This window comes from Oncorhynchus tshawytscha, linkage group LG03 (assembly GCF_018296145.1).
Source record: "Oncorhynchus tshawytscha isolate Ot180627B linkage group LG03, Otsh_v2.0, whole genome shotgun sequence".
Taxonomy (NCBI): Eukaryota; Metazoa; Chordata; class Actinopteri; order Salmoniformes; family Salmonidae; genus Oncorhynchus; species Oncorhynchus tshawytscha.
In genome coordinates this window covers 46,527,512-46,549,100 of record NC_056431.1, presented here as the reverse complement: position 1 = coordinate 46,549,100, position 21,589 = coordinate 46,527,512, and the positions used below count along the sequence as shown (strand labels likewise).

The window sequence follows — 21,589 nt, the reverse complement described above, 5'->3', positions numbered from 1 at the left end:
TGAAATGTTTCTTATGAAGCCACTCCTTCGTTGCCAGGGCGGTGTGTTTGGGATCATTGTCATGCTGAAAGACCCAGCCATATTTCATCTTCAATGCCCTTGCTGATGGAAGGAGGTTTTCACTCAAAATCTCACGATACATGGCCCCATTCACTCTTTCCTTTACACGGATCAGTCGTCCTGGTCCCTTTGCAGAAAAACAGCCCCAAAGCATGATGTTTCCACCCCCCTGCTTCACAGTAGGTATGGTGTTCTTTGGATGCAACTCAGCATCCTTTGTCCTCCAAACACGACGAGTTGAGTTTTTACCAAAAAGTTATATTTTGGTTTCATCTGACCATATGACATTCTACCAATCTTCTTCTGGATCATCCAAATGCTCTCAATCAAACTTCAGAAGGGCCTGGACATGTACTGGCTTAAGCAGGGGGACACGTCTGGCACTGCAGGATTTGAGTCCCTGGCGGCGTAGTGTGTTACTTAGTGTGTTACTGACGGTAGGCTTTGTTACTTTGGTCCCAGCTCTCTGCAGGTCATTCACTAGGTCCCCCCGTGTGGTTCTGGGATTTTTGCTCACCGTTCTTGTGATCATTTTGACCCCACGGGGTGAGATCTTGCGTGGAACCCCAGATCGAGGGAGATTATCAGTGGTCTTGTATGTCTTCCATTTCCTAATAATTGCTCCCACAGTTGATTTCTTCAAACCAAGCTGCTTACCTATTGCAGATTCAGTCTTCCCAGCCTGGTGCAGGTCTACAATTTTGTTTCTGGTGTCCTTTGACAGCTCTTTGGTCTTGGCCATAGTGGAGTTTGGAGTGTGACTGTTTGAGGTTGTGGACAGGTGTCTTTTATACTGATAACAAGTTCAAACAGGTGCCATTAATACAGGTAACGAGTGGAGGACAGAGGAACCTCTTAAAGAAGAAGTTACAGGTCTGTGAGAGCCAGAAATCTTGCTTGTTTGATGGTGATCAAATACTTATTTTCCACCATAATTTGCAAATAAATTCATTAAAAATCCTACAATGTGATTTTCTGGATTTTTTTTCTCATTTTGTCTGTCATAGTTGAAGTGTACCTATGATGAAAATTACAGGCCTCTCTCATCTTTTTAAGTGGGAGAACTTGCAAGGAAGCCAGGAAGAAGCACAATTAGTGGCTGACTAAATACTTTTTTGCCCCACTGTATATACTTTAAAAAAAACTTTTACTAGGCAATGCAGTTAGGAACAAATTCTTATTTACAATGACAGCCTAGCAGGGAACAGTGGGTTAACTGCCTTGTTCAGGGTGAGAACGACAGACTTTTACCTTGTTAGCTCAGGGATTCGATCCAGCAACCTTCCGGTTACTGGCCCAACCCTCTAACCACTAGGCTACCTGCTACCTTCTATATCAAACATTATTGTAGCATCAATGCATGAATATGGGGAAATCCTCTGGTGTAGAATTACCACCACTCCAAACTCATAAATTCTAGTACAGTTGATGTCGGAAGTTTACATATATTTAGGTTGGAGTCATTAAAAATAGTTTTTCAACCACTCCACAAATTTCTTGTTAACAAAGTATAGTTTTGGCAAGTTGGTTAGTACATGTACTTTGTGCATGACACAAGTAATTTTTCCAAAAATTGTTTACAGACAGATTATTTCACTTATAATTCACTGTATCACAATTCCAGTGGGTCAGAAGTTGACATACTCTAAGTTGACTGTGCTTTTTAAACAGCTTGGAAAATTCCAGAAATGTATGTCATGGCTTTAGAAGCTTCTAATAGGCAAATGTATATCATTTGAGTCAATTGGAGGTGTGTGGATGTATTTCATGGCTTTACCTTCAAACTCAGTGCCTCTTTGCTTGACATCATGGGAATATCGAAATAAATCAACCAAGACCACAGAAAAACAATTGTAGACCTCCACAAATCTGGTTCATCCTTGGGAACAATTTCTAAATGCCTGAAGTTACCACATTCATCTGTACAAACAGTAGTACGCAAGTATAAACACCATGGGACCATGCAGCCGTCATACCGCTCAGGAAGGAGAAGCGTTCTGTCTAGAGATGAATGTACTTTTGTGCGAAAGGCGCAAATCAATCCCAGAACAACAGCAAAGAACCTTGTGAAGATGCTAGAGGAAACAAGTACAAAAGTATCTGTATCCCCATTAAAATGAGTCCTATATCGACATAACCTGAAAGGCCGCTCAGCAAGGAAGAAGCCACTGCTCCAAAACCACCATAAAAGCCAGACTATGGTTTGCAACTGCACATAGGGACAAAGATCGTACTTTTTGGAGAAATGCCCTTTGGTCTGATGAAACAAATATAGAACTATTTGGCCATAATGACCATTGTTATGTTTGGAGGAAAAAGGGGGAGGCTTGCAAGCCGAGGAACACCATGCCAACTGTGAAGCACGGAGGTGGCAACATCCTGTTGTGGGGGTGCTTTGCTGCAGGATGGGACTGGTGCACTTCATAAAATAGATGGCATCATGAGGGAAGAAAATTATGTGGATATTTTGAAACAACATCTCAAGACATGAGTCAGGAAGTTAAAGCGTGGCCGCAAATGGGTCTTCCAAATGGACAATAATGGACAATTATGGACATGCTACCAAATACTAATTGAGTGTATGTAAACTTCTGACCCACTGGGAATGTGATGAAAGAAATAAAAGCTGAAATACATCATTCTCTCTACTATTATTCTGACATTTCAAATTCTTAAAATAAATTGGTGATCCTAACTGACCTAAAACAGGGAATTTTACCAGGATTAAATGTCAGGAATTGTGAAAAACTGAGTTTAAATGTATTTGGCTAAGGTGTATGTAAACTTCTAACTTCAAATGTATATACTCATCTTATTTCCATGCATGTAATTTGTTATTCCTAAACCATTTCTATATTCGGTGGTCTATTCTGCTTTGTTTCGATTGAGTAACAATGTCAATTTGACATGATGACCAAAGGCAGAAGAATATTGGATTACATACTTTGGTACACTGTAATCCGTTACCCCACAACATACACTGTCAATGTCAGTCAGTGTGTCTTGACCAGTACCGCTGTTACAAACCCCCCATGCCCACACTTATCAAATTACTCTCAATGTAATGTTCCTATGATACGGTCCCCACTCTCCCACCACTCTCCTGTTTTAAGAGTAGAGTCTGAGAGCTAAGGGGCTACTCCCTACAGGCCTGGAGTGTCTCTAATGCAGAGTCATATTGTCTGACGGATGGCTGTAGCAGGGCCACTTACAGATGCTCCAGGAAATGAGCCCTGCCTGTCTGACTGGCATCACTGAGGGTTAATTGACACAATGCCATGGGATGCCAACAGATGCTGTACAGATTATGCTACTCTATATGCGGACCTAATTGTAATACTGTGGTTGGTGCAGATGGCAGCCCCCTGTCCTGGTGGGTGGACCAGGGTGGAGAGAGACGGACTTACTGGGGAGGCTTCCTGCCGGGGGTTCAGCAGTGCTCCTGCAGCCTGGAGGAAAACTGCATGGATATGAACTACTTCTGCAACTGTGATGCCGACACAGACTCATGGTAACAATGCAAATATGGCTCTCTGTGTATCTACTGCCCTGCCCATCAATATGATTTAGCTATGAATCTGTGTGCATATCTTCTATTTCTTGTCTCATCTTACATTTCCACATTTGTACACTATTCAGTATATTACCTTTTGTCAAATATTGAGATTAAGTGGGTCACGACAGGGTAGGCGAGGGTTCCATCATTGTTTGATTCCTTCCACAGAGACCATGCTCTCCTCTCTGTATTGTAGGGCTAATGACACAGGAGTCCTCTCCTACAAAGAGCACTTACCAGTGAGTGAGATCGTGATTGGAGACACCAACAGAACAGGCTCTGAGGCACTCTACAGAATCGGCCCACTGCGTTGTTATGGTGACAGTAGGTGAACTCTTCTGTTTTGTTACATTTTTATCTTACAGATGGTCCCTTTAAACATCCTTGTTTTTCCACGCCAAATGCTGATGAAATATTGAGTATGTTCAAACGCTCCACTCAGTCCCAAGATATTCATCCTCATCTCTGTATCTTTCTTATGTGAGTCAGGACTTTCCTCTAAGAAGAAATGTGTATTTCCTGTTTTCTAGAGTCTGTGTGGAATGCGGCGTCCTTCTACCAGGAGTCATCCTACCTGCACTTCCCAACCCTCCAGGCAGAGCTCAGCGCTGACATCTCCTTCTACTTCAAGACCAGCGTCCCATCAGGAGTCTTTCTGGAGGACCTGGGCCTCAGGGACTTCATCAGAGTGGAGCTTAGCTGTGAGTTTGTGGGCCACACACGCACGCACAAACACACACACGCTCAGAAATAATCTGCACTTCATTTCATGAGAGCACTACATGTGACATAAAATCACAAGTCCAATCTAATTTTATTGGTCGCGTACACATATTTTGCAGATGTTAATCGCAGGTGCAGCGAAATGCTTATGTTTCTAGCTCCAACAGTGCAGTAATACCTAAGAATACAAAACAATACACACAAATCCCCCCAAAAAAATATTGAAGGATTTAAGAAATATCTGGTTGAGCAATGTCTGAGTCTGTAATATAAATATACTTTACGTATATCATGGTGTGTATAGACATTATGGACAATATATTAGTATAAAAGGTGTGTACAGCAGTAGTTAAATAGGATGACATGTGCTTCAAAAAGCTGTCCAAGCTGTCCATCCAGATATAAACTTCATAATGTAATCCAAATTATAAGATGTAATATAAAGCACAATTACAGCGCTAACATCAAGCTGTCAACTTAGCTTTGAATAGATGCAGAAAATGACCCATGTGCTTGGAGAGAGAAAGAGCATAAAAGAGGGTTGGAGGGGTAGCAGGCGGTGGGAAAGGAAATTCTCAGAACTCATTGTGCGGATGTACTTCTATTGAAGGGAAAATGTGAGAAACCGTTGACAGGAAAATGGAAGTACAAAATGTGAAGGATGTGTTCTCTGTGACCTGACTGTCAGCTATTCTCATCCTGTTCTGCTCCCTCAGCTCCATCCGTGGTGACGTTCTCATTTGACGTGGGAAACGGGGGGGTGGTCCTTGCCGTCAAGTCCCATGTGCCCCTGAATGACAGGCAGTGGCACTATGTGAGGGCAGAGCGCAATGTGAAGGAGGCCTCTCTGCAGGTGGACCAGCTGCCCTTACGCTTCCTGGAAGCTCCATCTGATGGACACCTCCGCCTCCGGCTCAACAGCCAACTGTTTGTGGGTAGGACTGGCTTGTCCTCATAGCCTTATTCTCAGTCTCAACTGCCAGCTGTTTGTGGATGGGGCTGTTCTGCTCTCAGTCTCAGTCTCAATAACCAGTTGTGTGTTGGTAGGGCTGGCCTTGGCCTCAGTAATTATAATATATTTTATTTAATTAGACAGCCTTTAATTGTGGCCTTTCCCCCTCAAGTTCCACCAGAGATATACTGTATTGTCTCGGTACAGTTTCTATCTCAGGATTTACAGTGTCCTCAAATTTGACAGTAGGTCAAGGTATGAATTATAATGCTATTAGATATTCTTTTTCATATTCATTATCATTATTTCACTGTAACTTTCTGGTTATGCCAAGGCATTACACACATGAATGGGTTCCCTATAAGAAATTCCCAATGAGCTTTTCCTGAGATTAAACCTTTATTTGGCCATAAATCTTGATTTGTCATTCGGGGGCTATACTGTTTCTTCTGCTCATAATGGCTTGAAAGGTCAGCCCAACACTTCATCGTTATAGATATTCTTCCATATTTGCATATAGTTAGTCTTAATGAGGCCTCTCACACATGAATAGTTCCAGAGATGTCTTAGATGCTTACTGGAATTAAATCAAGGGTTGCAGTAAATCAGTGGGGTGCTTTCATAGGTATAAAGACGAGTTAGAAATGTTTTATAATGTATATAACGTGTCATCTCCTCCTCTAGGGAGAACAGCAGCCAGGCAGAGGGGTTTCCTGGACTGTATTATCTATATAGAGTAGTTATACATCTGTTATAGCATTCTATTAGGCATTATTAATTAGTTATAACCTGGAGCCTCACCTCTAGGAGGAACAGCAGATAATATTCCACAGAGTACTATGCATGATATACTAATTATAAATGTGTTATAACACTGTAAAAGCCATATCAAGTCATTATAACCTGTGGTCCCTCCTCCAGGGGGAACAGCGGCCAGGCAGAGGGGCTTCATGGGCTGCATCAGAACTCTGAATATAAACGGCATGACTTTTAACCTGGAGGAGCGGGCTAAGATGACCCCGGGCGTAAGTGCAGGCTGCCCCGGCCACTGCAGCGGCTCCAGCAGTCTCTGCCACAACAGAGGGAGGTGCATCGAGAAGAACAGCGGCTACGTCTGTGACTGCTCCCAGTCTGCTTACGGGGGACCCTCCTGCAAGGAAGGTCTGTGAGGATATGCCCCAAAAAGCTAGATGTAAATGGGATCACTCATGAGATTGTCTATAATGAATTATTAAATGGAAAAACACTTAAAACACAATGATTAAGACATAAGAGTAGGCTTACACTTTGAAATTATTAATAATTTATATAATACAGTTGGTACTTGGAACATTCTCCAGGTCCTCATCACACTGCATGTATTATACAATAGAGTGATGACATCCATATGCAACTGGTACTGTACAGCTAGGTGTGTAACAGTACACATATTCGGTTCGATGGCCGATCCTGCGTAATCGTTTAAATCTACAATTTGGGAACATTTTAGCTTCCCAGTAGATTACAACGATGATGGACAGAGAGTTGTGGATTAGAAGTTAACAGTATGTCGCCACACTCAATGAGAATAGCCTATGCAGCCGGAGCAAGACGGAAACGCAAAGAAAAAACAACACAACATCTTCTCCCCTCTGCATTCAAGCATTCCTTGCCAGCTGATTCTGACCGGGCCAAAAAAAAGAGAGTGATTGGTAGGCTGTGTTTATATTTTGTAGTCTTTGGTTTATAGACACGGATATGCGACATTCATTGTGGTTGAGAATGGGGGGTTTCAGCACCTCGTGAAAGTGCTCGAGACACGTTATGACCTTCCCACTAGCACCCATTTCAGCAAACAGTTAATACCCGCTCTATAGACGAGTTTGTTATTTTGCAACAAATACCAAGACATGCGCAAATATGGGGCAAAACATACGGGGTTGGCTTAGATTCTTGACAACATGTAAACAATATTTAGTCTTCAGTGTTTATTGAAAACATAAATAAATGTGCACTATGAGCACTTGTTGTCTGTTAAATACATTGTTACATTTGTTGGTTAGCCATGTAACCATATTAGCATTGACATGAAATCAGTCAAAACACCTCAAACAAGACATGGTATCAAGAACCAAATTAAATTAGCTGAAACTAGACACTCACGATTCCCCACATGGCAGTCTTGTCATTGTTGCTCGCCATCTGGCCACCCAGAGTCACAACAACTCACGGACTTCTGCCCCATTGTGTTAGTGACGTTGTCAGCTAACCCAGCTATATAAACAAGCCAAAGCCAAAGTTTTCAATGAATTGGCCAATTCACCCTGTGTTGCACTTACTTAACAGTGACAGCCCATCACATTACCCCAGAGTGGGAAAGGTACGGTGCTACAGACATGCCCCCTTTATGAGAGTCACAACTGCGCATCTGGCACTCAAGGAGTCAGTATGATGGTGCGTTCCTAAACTAAGTGGGAATTTACCACATACGACTGGGAAAAATCCACTTGAACGGCTCTCCAAATGGTAATTACTAGTGGGAAACTCATCTATCATCCTGAGCACCCACTTCTCCCACATGGTGACCTCTGACGTCACCTACTAAGGAAACAGACTATAGAACAGCATTTCCGTCAGTTAAATGCAACATCAAAACATTATTTATAAAAAGCAATCTATTATTATTTACTTGTAAGCATGAAAGCTGTACAGTTCAAAGTACAAATCACATTAACGCATCTAACTGATATTTACAACATCACAACTGATACACTTCCACCTTTTTTTTATTTACTTAACTAGGCAAGTTAGTTATGAAGAAATTCTTATTTACAATGACTGCCTAGGAACAGTGTGTTATCAGCCTTGTTCAGGGGTAGAACAGCATAATTATTATATATATTTTTTTTACCTTGTCAGCTCAGGGAATTGATCCAGCAATCTATCAGTTACTGGCCCAACACTCTAACCACTAGGATACCTGGCACTCCACCTGCCACATGGTTACATACGTAGCATCAGAGTGGAAACTTGAGATGCCCAACATAACAACCCTGTCACAACAGACAGGAACATTGTGAATGGCATTTCATTTTCCCGATGTACCAAACTGAACCCCAAAACCACAATAGGTACTGAACCATGGGTTTGGTGAACCATTACACTCATATGTACACTTCTCCACCCCCCTGTGGAAACTCTTTTTTTACCTTGCCAGGTTTGGAACAGTCATAATTTACAACAGAAGCCCTGTTAATACTTGGTTCTAACATGCATCCTTTGTCCTGATCTTTTCCACATTCTGATTATGCCCACATTATTTTGACAAGTGTAGATGATTAAAGATCTGACTGTGATCTGATCTTCCTCAACACCTACCGAGGTAGTCAGATGCATTGTGTCTGTCTTACAATTGTAGACGGATCTCCACAGTGAAACCATTTAAATCATCATCCCGCCCTATAAAATCATTGACACATATTGATGCCATTGACTTATGGCATCAATGTGTGTCTTAAAATAAATAAATATTATTTCGAAAGAATATCTGTCAAGTAATTAGCATAGAGGCAGGGACCAGGATATCTGATCACAATGCAGAGACAGTGGATGGATAAGAGACACATTTTGCTACCATGTGTTGATGCAACAGTTACAATGTGGGCACAATCAGAAAGTAAATAAGATCAGGACAAAGGACACATTGGATGCGTTTACACAGGCAGCCCAATTCTGACATTTTTTTCACTAATTGGTCTTTTGGCAATCAGATCATCTCTGAAAAATTATGAGAAAACATCTGATGTGATTGGTCAACATACTAATTAGTGAAAAAAAGACCTGAATCCGGCTGCCTGTGTAAACACAGACATGTTAGCCACAGGTATAAACGAGGCTAGAAAGAGCAGTTTTAAGCAAAAAGCAGGATGTAGCGACCACTGCATGTGTGGGATTCTTGCATATTTTGAGAAAGCTTGTTTTTCTCTGAAGCACTGGATATACTTGTTCCTGAGCCTCTTTCCAGTTAAGCAATCCTTGCCTTCAATCATGTTTAAGAACGAAAGCAATATTGACTTATCATAACCCTGTTCTGTCTTTGTAGATTCTTCTTTATTTCCACTGTCTGCTCTTGTGTGGGTGGAGCGCTTTTCATTCTCTTTCCACAAAGTCATGACTTGTTATGAAACTTAGTTATGAAAACATAAAACTCGCTGAGAATGTGCTTAGACAAAGCTATAATTATGCAATATCTTCCTTTGTCCATGAATAATTTTGAAGAGAACGTGGGAAGAGAAAAGAACGGAATGTTTTGAGAGGTGTTCACTTTGCTCTTAAAGTGGAGGTGTTGAGATCAGTGGCATTCAGAGTGCAGATTGGAGTCCATCTGAAAAAGACATCAAAGAGGGAGAAGATGAGATGACAGATCCTTGCTACTCTGCTTTCTCTGGTCTGTCTGAGAGGATCTGGCTCTCACATTCACACTAATCTAGGCCTCCATTATCACGGAGCAGACACTTCTTTAACAAAGGGTGTTCTGTTTCTTATAGGAGGTACATGTCGTTCTATTTCGTCCAATGACATTGACAGAACGTGTATTTGTCAGGAGTGTTGGTGATTAAAATTCTGACTGGTGATTAGGTTCAGCTAAGTGCAGCTACAACTTATAAAATGTAATCAACAATTGATGTAATGAATTCAGTGTATAATAGCATGACTCCCCTAATGATCCATCCTCTCTCTCTGTGTCCATGCAGAGGTGTCTGTGTCATTTGACAGAGAGTCGTCGGTGACCTACACCTTCCAGGAGCCTTTCTCTGTGATGCAGAACAGGAGCTCCCAGGCGTCCAGAGTCTACAGAGAGAGCACTAGGGCCAGAGAGAACATGGCTTTCAGCTTCATGACCACACAAAGCCCTGCCATGCTGCTCACTGTCAGCACCTTCAGCCAGCAGTACATAGCAGTCATCCTGGCACTCAATGGTAGGGACACCTCTACCATTCATTTGTTTGTAACTGTGGAGGCTGCTGAGGGGATGATGGCTTATAATAATGGCTGGAATGGAGTGAAGGGAATGGTATGAAACACGTGTTTGATACCATTCCATTTACTCCAGTCCAGCCATTATTATAAGCCGTCCTTCCCTCAGGAGCCTCCACTGGTCTGTAGTACGTACAATAATTGAATCATTTCTAATGTGTCCTGTCTATGCTTTGAACATATTTCCAGATTTCTGGAAAAAGTTGGCGCTCCACCAAGGCTTTAGCAAAGGGGGTTGTAATGGCTCAATTAGCTAGCAGAGTGCAACTCTAAATTCAGAATTTAATCTCATTATATGGAGTGTTTTCTCCCATTGTACCTCACAGCAAAAGGCTGAAAGAACCAAGTTGCCTTGCACAACTTTCAACACAAAAAATGCAATATGTTTTTTTTTATAGAATGATGGAATTATAGTCCCTTCACAAATATGGAAGAAGTAATATGTCATGTTGAGAATATTTCCATCCATTACATAATGGACAGGAATAAAAAAAAAAATTGAACCTTGACAGATCCAGGTTTAGCAATGCGTCTCAGCCTATTCAGCCTCATCCATAACGACGCCATGAACACTCCAGATCACGCACTTTAGACCTCTAATCTGACATCCTTCCAAGTAGAACAGAAAGCCCACCAGCATCGTGTTGAGTTACACCATTTATCTTTAAGTCGTCGCTCCTTTATGCTCGTTTGTGTTCATCGGTGCATGTGGAAGAGTCACGCCTTTGTAAATATTGGAGGATCAGGAGGACATTTCATCCATGGTAATCTCCGGCACCCGGGCACTGTCAGGGGTTTCTCAAACATATCATAAAACCATTCGCCGAACTGAGCTGGAATTGTAGTATTGACCCATCTTCACTTGATAATGCAAAGCTCTCTGCCTCTCAGATTGAGTGTCGTGTGTGTGGGAGGAACATTGAGGCTGTTCGAGGATAACTATTTATACATCTACAGATGTAGGATCTTAATTTCATCACTCCTTTGTTGAGGGGCATCAATAGAGAAGCACACTGGAGTGTATAAAACATTAGGAACACCTTCCTAATATTGAGTTCATCCCCTTTTGCCCTCAGAACAGCCTCAATTTGTCAGTGCATGGACTCTATAAGGTTTTGAATGTATTCCATAGGGATGCTGGCCCAAGTTGACTCCAATGCTTCCCACAGTTGTGTCAAGTTGGTTGGATGTCCTTTGGGTGGTGGACCATTCTAGATACACACGGGAAACTGTTGAGTGTGAAAATCCCAGCAGCGTTGCAGTTCTTGACACACTCAAAGCGGTGCGACTGGCATCTACTACCATACCCCGTTCACAGGCACTTACATATTTTGTCTTACCCATTCACCCTCTGAATGGCACACATACACAATCCATGTCTCAATTGTCTCAAGGCTTAAAATCCTTCTTTAACCGGTCTCCTCTCTTTCATTCAGTCAGAATGCTATTTTCATTTATATGGTTCTTGGCATTCCAAACTAATTTAGATTGATAGATGTGCGTGGGGCATTGAATAGGTTAAAATGAGGTGATCCTCATGAGATAAGTTTATCTATTTAAATTAAAGGTTATTGTCAAGCCTCTGGCGTTTTAATGAATAAACAACTCTCGGGACAATCTCATCGGCACAGCTCATGGAAAATTGCCAAATTCAAAGAAACAAAGGCAATAACATTTCCAAAGCACCAAAAGGGCATTTAATGGATATTTCAAAATACGTTTTCATTTTCGTGCATACTTTAGCCCGAATGAAAATTAGAGATATTTGCATAGTCCCCACATTGACTTCGTTGCATGATTTAAATAAGTCCAATAGTCCCACGCATCAAGGTACAGTGCCTTCAGAAAGTATTCAGACCCCTTGAATTTACACATTTTGTTACATCACAGTCTAATTCTAAAATGTATTACAACAAAAAATAATAATTATCATCAATCTACACACAATACCCCATAACAGAGCAAAAATAGGTTTATATAAATGTTTGTGAATGTATTACTTATAAAAGATGAAATATCACATTTGCATAAGTATTCAGACCCTTTGGCAGTGATTACAGCATTGAGTCTTCTTGGGTATGATGCTACAAGCTTAACACACCTGTATTTGAGGAGTTTCTCCCATACTTCTCTGCAGATCCTCTCAAGCTCTGTCAGGTTGGATGGGGAGCTGCACAGCTACTTTCAGGTCTCTCCAGATATGTTCGGTCGGGTTCTTGTCCGGGCTCTGGCTGGGCCACTAAAGAGAGACTTGACTGGGCCACTATTCAGAGGCTTGTCCCAAAGCCACTCATGTGTTGTCTTGGCTGTGTGCTTAGGGTTGTTGTCCTGTAGGAAGGTGCACCTTGCCCCAGTGTGAGGTCCTGAGTGCTCTAGAGCAGGTTTTCATCAAGGATCTCTCTGTACATTGCTCCGTTCAGCTTTGCCTCAATCCCGACTAGTCTCCCAGTCCCTGCCGCTGTAAAACATCCACACAGCAGGATGCTGCCACCACAATGCTTCACCGTAGGGATGGTACCAAGTTTCCTCCAGACGTGATGCTTGGCATTCAGCCCAAAAAGTTCAATCTCGGTTTCATCAGACCAGAGAATCTTGTTTCTTGTGGTCTGAGAGTCTTTAGATGCCGTTTAGAAAACTCCAAGCAGGCTGTCATGTGCCTTTTACTGAGGAGTGACTTCCGTCTGGCCACTCTACCATAAAGGCCTGATTGGTGGAGTGCTGCATAGATTGTTGACCTTCTGGAAGTTTCTCCCATCTCCAGAGAGGAACTCTGGAGCTCTGTCAGAGTGACCATCGAGTTCTTGGTCCCTGACCAAGGCCCTTCTCCCCCGATTGCTCAGTTTGGCCGGGCGGCCAGGTCTAGGAAGAGCCTTGGTGGTTCCAAACTTTTTCCATTAAAAAATGATGGAGGCCACCCTTTCCCAGATCTGTGCCTCAACACAATCCTGTCTCGGAGCTCAAAGGGACAATTCCTTCGACCTCATGACTTGGTTTTTGCTCTGACATGCACTGTCAACTGTGGGACCTTATATAGACAGTGTGCCTTTCCAAATCATGTCCAATCATCTGAATTTACCACAGATGGACTCCAATCAAGTTGTAGAAACACCTCATGGATGATCAACGGAAACAGGATGCACCTGAGTTTAATTTTGAGTCTCATGGCAAAGGGTCTGAATACTTACGTAAATAATACATTTGCAAATAAAAAATAAAAAACTGTTTTCGCTTTCTCATTATGGGCATATTGTGCGTAGATTGCTGATTTTTTTAAATGTAATTGAATCGATTTTAGAATAAGGCTGCAACGGAACAAAATGTGTAAAAGGTCAAGTAGTCTGAATACTTTCCGAAGGCACTGTGAGTTTTAGATCTTTCAATGCATGGTTTTCACCCAGTTTGTGCTGTGTTCTGCAGGGAGTCTCCAGATCTGGTATCGTCTCCATGTGTACAGGAAGCCAGATGTGTTCAGCCCCAGCCCCAGCAGCCTGGCAGACGGACGCCTCCACCGTATCAGAATCCACCGTCAGGGGAAAGATGTCTACCTACAGGTGAGCAATGGATACATGTACAAGAGGTGTAGATACTGTGCAGTGTAATTCCTTCGCAGCATCTGGGCAATATTGTATACTGTTAAGAAAGTGCTTTAGTTCTCAATCAATTTAGCTGGACTACAGCAATTTGCAGCCATTTAGATGATTCAGTATTTCCTGTAATTCTCGCTTTTATTACTTGATTGCTTTCCACATTCCCCCAGATCGATCAGGACATCCACAGAAAGTACACCCTGTCATCTGATGCGGAGTTGATCTTAATCAGATCATTGACTTTGGGCAAAGTCATCGGTAAGCCCGCCTATGAAATGATACTGCCATTGCATGGAGCTATTTTGAATAATGAAATGAGGACCACACGCACACGTGTGTTGTTTCATGACTTTATGTGATGCTGTTCATACCTATTTCTCCACATTTTCAAACCCCTTCTCAGAATAGCTTTTGTAAAACCGGACATGCAGATTTAAAGATGTTACCATCAATGATGTAGCATAATTATTTGTTTATCCCTCACTGTTGTTGCCATAGAAACCCTATCTTCAATTCAGGAGGCAAAGGAGGCTAAATCTAATAAAGGCTGTATAAAGATTAATTGATGGGGAGGCTGAATCTAATATAGGCTGAATAAAGATTCATTGATGGGGACTAAAAGGGTTCTGACAGAGAGCAAATAAAAGTTGAATACAATAACCTAAGCAGAAAGCCAACTCACGCTCTCTCTCTCTCTCTCTCTCTCTCTCTCTCTCTCGCTCTCTCTCTGTATCCTACTCACTCACTCCTCTAATTAAAAGCATACAAATGAAGATCTACTAAATATGCTCTACATACATATCTTCCACAATGACTAATTTGTACATCATAAAAGCACAAATTGCTAGCACAAACTGGAATATGTTCTGAGATTATTCTGATGGCATTGAGGAATACACCACATCAGTCACTGGCTTCATCAACAAACAAAAAAAATAACCTTTATTTAACCAGGTAAGCTAGTTGAGAACAAGTTCTCATTTACAACTGTGACCTGGCCAAGATAAAGCAAAGCAGTGCGACACAAACAACAGCACAGTTACACATGGAATAAACAAGCGTACAGTCAATAACACAATAGAAAAACAAAAAAAAGGAAATGTGCAAATGGCGTGAGGAGGTAAGGCAATTAATAGGCCATAGTAGCGAAGTAATTACAATTTAGCAGATTAACACTGGAGTACAAGTAGTGATACTGGTGTGACATATCCCAACCAGAAGCCATGGATTACAGGCAACATCTGTACTGAGCTAAAGGGTTGAGCTGCCGCTTTCAAGGAGTGGGACTCTAACCCAGAAGCCTATAAGAAATCTCGCTATGCCCTCCGACGAACCATCAAACAGGCAACGCGTCAATAGAGGACTAAGATTGAATCGTACTACACTGGCACCGACGCTCGTCGGATGTGCCAGGGCTTGCAAACTATTACAGACTACAAAGGGAAGCACAGCCACGAGCTGCCCAGTGACACAAACCTACCAGACAAGCTAAATTACTTCTTTGCTCGCTTCGAGGCAAGTAACACTGAAACATGCATGAGAGCACCAGCTGTTCCGGATGACTGTGTGAACACAATCTCCGTAGCCGATGTGAGTAAGACCTTTAAACAGGTCAACATTAACATGGCCGCAGGGTCAGATGGATTTCCAGGACGTGTACTGCGAGCTACTGTGTGTGATCATGCTCTCCATAGTCAATGTGAGTAAGACCTTTACCAGGACGTGTACTCTGAGCATGCGCTGACCAACTGGCAAGTGTCTTCACTGACATTTTCAACCGGTCCTTGACTGAGTCTGTAATACCAACATGTTTCAAGCGGACCACCATAGTCCCTGTGCCCAACAACACTAAGGTAACCTGCCTAAATGACTACCGACCCATAGCACTCACGTCTGTAGCCATGAAGAGCATTGAAAGGCTGGTCATGGCTCACATCAACACCATTATCCCAGAAACCCTAGACCCACTCCAATTTGCATACCACCCCAACAGATCCACAGATGATGCAATCTCTATTGCACTCAACACTGCCCTTTCCCACCTGGACAAAAGGAACAACTATGTGAGAATGCTATGCATTGACTACAGCTCAGCGTTCAACACCATAGTGCCCTCAAAGCTCATCACTAAGCTAAGGACCCTGGGACTAAACATCTCCCTCTGCAACTGGATCCTGGACTTCCTGACGGGCCGTCCCCAGGTGGTAAGGGTAGGGAACAACACATCCCCCACACTGATCCTCAACACGGGGGCCCCTCGGGGGTGCGTGCTCAGTCCCCCCCTGTACTCCCTGTTCACTCATGACTGCATAACATAGCACGACTCCAACACCATCATCAAGTTTTACCGACGACACAACAGTGGTAGGCCTGATCACCAACAACGATGAGGCAGCCTATAGGGAGGAGGTCAGAGACCTGGTTGCATCACTGCCTGGTATGGCAACTGCTCGGCCTCCGACCGCAAGAACTATGGGCGTAGTGCGTCCGGCCCAGTACATCACTGGGGATAAGCTTCCTGCCATACAGGACATCTATATCAGGCGGTGTCAGAGGAAGTCCCTAAAAATTGTCAAAGACTCCAGTCACCCTAGTCATAGACTGTTCTCTATGCTACCGCACGTCAAGTGGTACCAGAGCGCCAAGTCTAGTTCCAAAGCCATAAGACTCCTGAACAGCTTATCAAAGGGCTACCCAGACCCCTCTTTTACGCTGCTGCTACTCTCTGCTTATAATCTATGCAATCACTTTAACTCTACCTACATATTACCTCAATTACCTCAACTAACCGGTGCCCCCGCACATTGACTCTGTACCGGTACCCCCTGTATATAGCCTCGCTTGTTATTGTACTGCTGCTGTTTAATTATATGTTATTATTTGTAATTTTTTTATTATCTATTTTTACTTAACACTTTTTTAAACTTCTTAAAGCATTGTTGGTTAAGGTCTTGTAAGTAAGCAACACCTGTTGTTTTCAGCGCATGTGACAAATAAAATTTGATTTGATTTGATATATGTTTTGTTTGTTTTAGCTCACAAGAAACTTGTTCTCTTGTGGGATAACTTTCTTTCCCGTGAGAGACTATACTGCTTTAACAGCTCAATGTTAATTCTGAATTACAGGAGGAGAAAATTTTGATGAGGAGGTGATGCAGGCAGGATCTAAGGGCTTCATTGGCTGCCTCTCATCAGTCCAGTTCAATCACGTGGCTCCACTGAAGGCAGCGCTACTAAACCGTGGTAGCTCATTGGTCAGCGTACGGGGTCACCTGGTGGAGTCTAACTGTGGGGTGCTGGCTGACTCAACAACCTCACACCCACTCTCAGGTGAGCTATTGTAAAACACAGTCTCCACTTAGCTAACTGGATAAAACTCAGGTCGAACAAATATATTTGTTTTACTATGCCACAGCTGTTCAGCTTTCATTCTGGAAACCATTTGAAGGTGTGTGGAATCAACTGTGGATGTCCAGTTTTGTCTCTGGCTTAAAGCATCATTATTACATTTTAGGGATAAATCAGGAACGAATCGACACCACAATGAGCGGATGGATGCCTGACAGCCTAATGGAAGTTTTGTTATCATTGTTTGCACAGTTACAAAAATACGTTATCTTCTGCCACATACACCCGGTTGAGGAACATCCGTTGGCTGCACAGCTCATTCACTCATTACTGAAAGTTAATTAATTAGCCGGCTTCTCTTTTCTTCTCTGCCAGATCAAGCTGCGAAAGCAAACAAAGATAAGGAGCAGCAAGGCAATGACACCCGGCATGATTCAGCAGTAATTGGAGGTTTGTTTCTCTATTTTGTCTTAATTTATTGGTCCTGTCTTAATATGAAATTAGCCTATTTTTCTTTCTTCCTTTCTCTCGCTCTCTTACCTTACACTAATTTTTGAGGTTGTCTCCTTGATAACCTAACCTGTGATGTCATAACTAACCCTTGCTCGTCTACAGGAGTGGTGACAGCAGTGGTCTTCATCACTCTGTGTGTGGTGGTGGTGATGACCCATTTCCTTTACCAACACCGGCAAGCCCAGAGAGATGCCAGCATCAAGGAGAAGGAGCACCGACACAACTTGGAAACAGCCTACCGGAGAGAAGCAGCCTACCAGGCCGAACCGGTCTACCGGGCCGAATCAGCCTACCGGACAGAGCTCCACCTCCACGACAGCGCCACCCTCAGGGACAACAGGGAGTACTACATCTGACCACAGCATCCAGCCAAGCCTTTTAGCCATCGCTGCTTACCTTTATTCTGTTTTGTCCAGCTGTCTGCACGGGAGGAGACATCCAGACTTTTTCCTCGCTCCTCTGCGGTAGAAATGAAGAATTCATTCTCCTTTAGGGAACTGTGGGAATATCCTGGTGGGGAACGTCTTCCCATTTCTGTCTAGATATTTCGTAGGACAGGACTTGTAGCTGCAAAGATGTTGACCGGTCGGCTTACGAATGCTGGTGATGGGACAGGAAAATGGTGCCATAAGAGATTGAAGCATTTGGGTATGGTGCAACGGATTTATCCAATGATAGGAATACAAAGAGCCTGGAAGGGTTAGAATAGGCAGGCAATGTTATAGGAAGTGTAGGCAATGTTATGGTATAAAGCCACATAGAAGAAAACATGGACAGTGGCACTGTTTTGGTGGCTCAATGTATGTAGATTGCGAAGATTAAACTCTCCCACTGTCATGTGGGGACGAAATCTCATGTTCTGACTCAGAGAATCTACGCACACATGCAATGAATCTATTTCAAATTCCTAAGAAAATGGTTAGAAGTTTAACAGAATGGAATGGTTGAAAAGACTAAACACAAAGGCCATCTTAGATAATATACTATTGAAAAACACAGAGTAAGATAAGTACTGTTTTACTGATCTTGATAATGCAATGATTAATTAAGATTAAATTAATTCCACAAAGAACTGATATTAAATTAAATCTCCATTTCAATATATCCTTAAATAAAGCCATTTAAAAATGAGGTGCCCCGGACCGGTTTCCTACATTATAATTATTTGAAAGTTTGATTTAAAATTCTTCTTTCTCCACAATGTTCTTGAGGTTTCTAATACACATGCTGGGCTGGATTGTATTGCTGCAAGAAAGGGAATGTAAAAATAACCCAGCTAACTGGAACATCTGCTAGCGGTCCCCTAGCAAGAAAACCTAACCATCATATACCACAGAAGTGGCTGCCGGCCAAGGGTTAGAGGAGTCTTCAAAGAGCTGCCATATACAAAGCTTAAGTTGTTCACCCAAGCTTTTTAGATTTATTTGGGGTATTTTTATTGTTTTGTTTGTTTCCTTCAGTAAACATTTTGTTCTGTCACATGTTTGATCCGTTCACGCATTTGCTACCATTTTATATCGTATTTTTTATTAAAAGTTTTTAATTCATTGCTACTGCTTGACGTCAACAGTATCCCTGTGTTAGATCTACAGTATAAAGTGATTAGTATATACTGGTATTTAATGCTGGATATTGATGCTTAGTTTAGTGTAATTTTTCTCTGAAAATTAAGTGGGAAAGGATCATCGGCACTAAGTGCAAAATAACACAGTTTGACAGTTTATCAATAATAAAACAGAGAATGAGAATGAAAATCGTATACGCAAACATCTTTGATGAGCAACAGTTCATAAACACACCATCACCAAAATAATGAAATTGGCGGAAGTATTGCCTGAAAACATTTTTTTCTTTCATATTAAAGTGTCCTTGACAGCAAGTTATGGTTAACCTCTGAGACTCTGAAATCCTTTTTGTACTCATGTTGATATTGTGGTTATTTTGAGGGCCCATTTTGTATGGCTATAATTGTACAGGTATATTATGAATATATGTTTAATAAAACCAAACATTCTTTTTGAAAAATAATGATCTCTTTCAGATAAGTTTTATGCTACTTAACCTGTATCTCAATCTTTAACTTTCTTATTGTCTTTATATGTGTCATTGTGTTGTTTTTACATGCGTGTAGAAGCATACATAGACCAAAGATGGTAATTGCCAAGAGGTGGTCCTTTGTATTCTGATGTAGTAGAAACATTCATTATGTGCTGTGAAACTACATCCTCCTTCCTATAAATGTTGTTATGGTAAATGTGCAAAATGGAATCTGACCTAATTCAATCACAAAGCCACAGTATTTAATTACTTTAATGGGTGGGAAATTGTGTTGTCTCTAAATTAATTGTGCTTTCTGCAGTATTTTATCCTGACGAGTCTAGTCAAATATTACAACACCGGGATATATTCTTATTCATCCAATTAAGTGTCCAATTAAAAAATGAATTCCTGCTATTTTATTTAATTAATTGCATCATAAATGTATTACCGTGGAGTTTCTATTATACCCTGGTCTAACCCATGGTTCTGTCAATCATAAGATAACATGGTGTCTCCATGAGTGGCTTTAGTAGTGTGGCAATGGGCAAGGCCAAGGAAGTTTCATTTCAGCTAAAATACTTTGCATATTGCTAGTTGTGTTTTCTTCTCAAAACGTAAATGAGTGGAAAGCCACCTGAGAAAACCCCTTTTGCGTGCATGCAAACTGGATTGCTCCAGATCTATTACGGTTGCTCAAGGTATGGCTGTAAAATATGTGTCCAGTGAAAGGGAGTATTTTCAAAGATGGATAATGCTGTGTTTACTGGTCTTTGGGGAGACATTCATTTTACCACCACTGTGGTAAACATAATTGTTGTGTTTATTTGAGATTCCCCCTCATATCTAGAACACGGTGTACTGTAGCACCAATTCACTTGGTATATCTATTCCTGGGTTTCGAACATCATGATATTGTCCTGGGGAAGGACCTTTGTGTACCTGTGAAGGCACATGAAGAAGATGGAAGAACGCAGCAGGCCTTTCTCCCAGCCCCAAGCACTGTAGAGCCAGATGAGGGTTACTGTGACATACATGATGCAGACACTGTAGATCACTGTAATATGCATGTGTAGAAAATACTTATATGGTGACATGGATCCCTGTGGACCCACACTGTGATTTATCAGTTAATAATAATATATGCCATTCAGCAGACACTTTTATCCAAACCGAAATACAGTTATGCGGGCATACATTTTAAGTATGGGTGGCCCGCCAACCCTGGTGGTACAAGTGCCATGTGATACCAACTGAGCCTTGCAGGACCAGTTCTCCCTCTGTATCTCCCTGTGCTTCAGCTTCTCTCATTCTGTTTACAGCCAGCATGGAGCTACTTTGTATTAGTATACTGTGTACACCAGTGGAGGCTCCTCAGATGAGGAAGGGGAGAACCATCCTCCTCAGTGAATTTCCTAAAAATGTCAATTCTAAAACATTTTAAAAGTTATCCTTTTTAGATACAACTATACTGACTATAATCACGTCACCAAACAATTGATTAAGAAAACAATACTGAATATAATCACGTCACCAAACAATTGTTTAAAACAATTTTGCAAAGAAGGTAGCCTCAATAGTACTCTGTAGGGTAGTACCATGGTGTAGCCAGAGGACAGCTAGCTTCCATCCTCCTCTGGGTATATTAACTTCAATACAAAACTTAGGAAGCTCATGGTTCTGACCCCCTTCCATAGACTTACAAGTATTTATGACAACTTCCGGAGGACGTTCTCCAATCTATCAGAGCTCTTGCAGCATGAAATGACATGTTGTCCACCCAATCAAAGGACCAGA

At 41.9% G+C, this 21,589-nt stretch overlaps 1 protein-coding gene across 4 annotated transcripts in view; it reads left to right on the top strand.

Annotated features, from left to right (window-relative positions):
- Window positions 1-19,783, top strand: part of LOC112237355 (contactin-associated protein-like 5) — a 112,141-nt gene extending 92,358 nt beyond the window's left edge. For 3 of the 4 annotated variants that reach the window (XM_024405957.2, XM_024405951.2, XM_024405964.2), the window contains 11 exons: window positions 3,415-3,571; window positions 3,813-3,940; window positions 4,147-4,317; window positions 5,056-5,274; window positions 6,213-6,452; window positions 10,025-10,249; window positions 13,725-13,858; window positions 14,065-14,152; window positions 17,021-17,224; window positions 17,618-17,692; window positions 17,858-19,783. In XM_024405957.2, coding sequence (XP_024261725.1) covers window positions 3,415-3,571; window positions 3,813-3,940; window positions 4,147-4,317; window positions 5,056-5,274; window positions 6,213-6,452; window positions 10,025-10,249; window positions 13,725-13,858; window positions 14,065-14,152; window positions 17,021-17,224; window positions 17,618-17,692; window positions 17,858-18,111 — 1,895 coding nt within the window. In that variant the 3' untranslated portion in view covers window positions 18,112-19,783. The other variant, XM_042318116.1, reaches the window with a different exon arrangement.
- The last annotated feature ends 1,806 nt before the right edge of the window (window positions 19,784-21,589 follow it).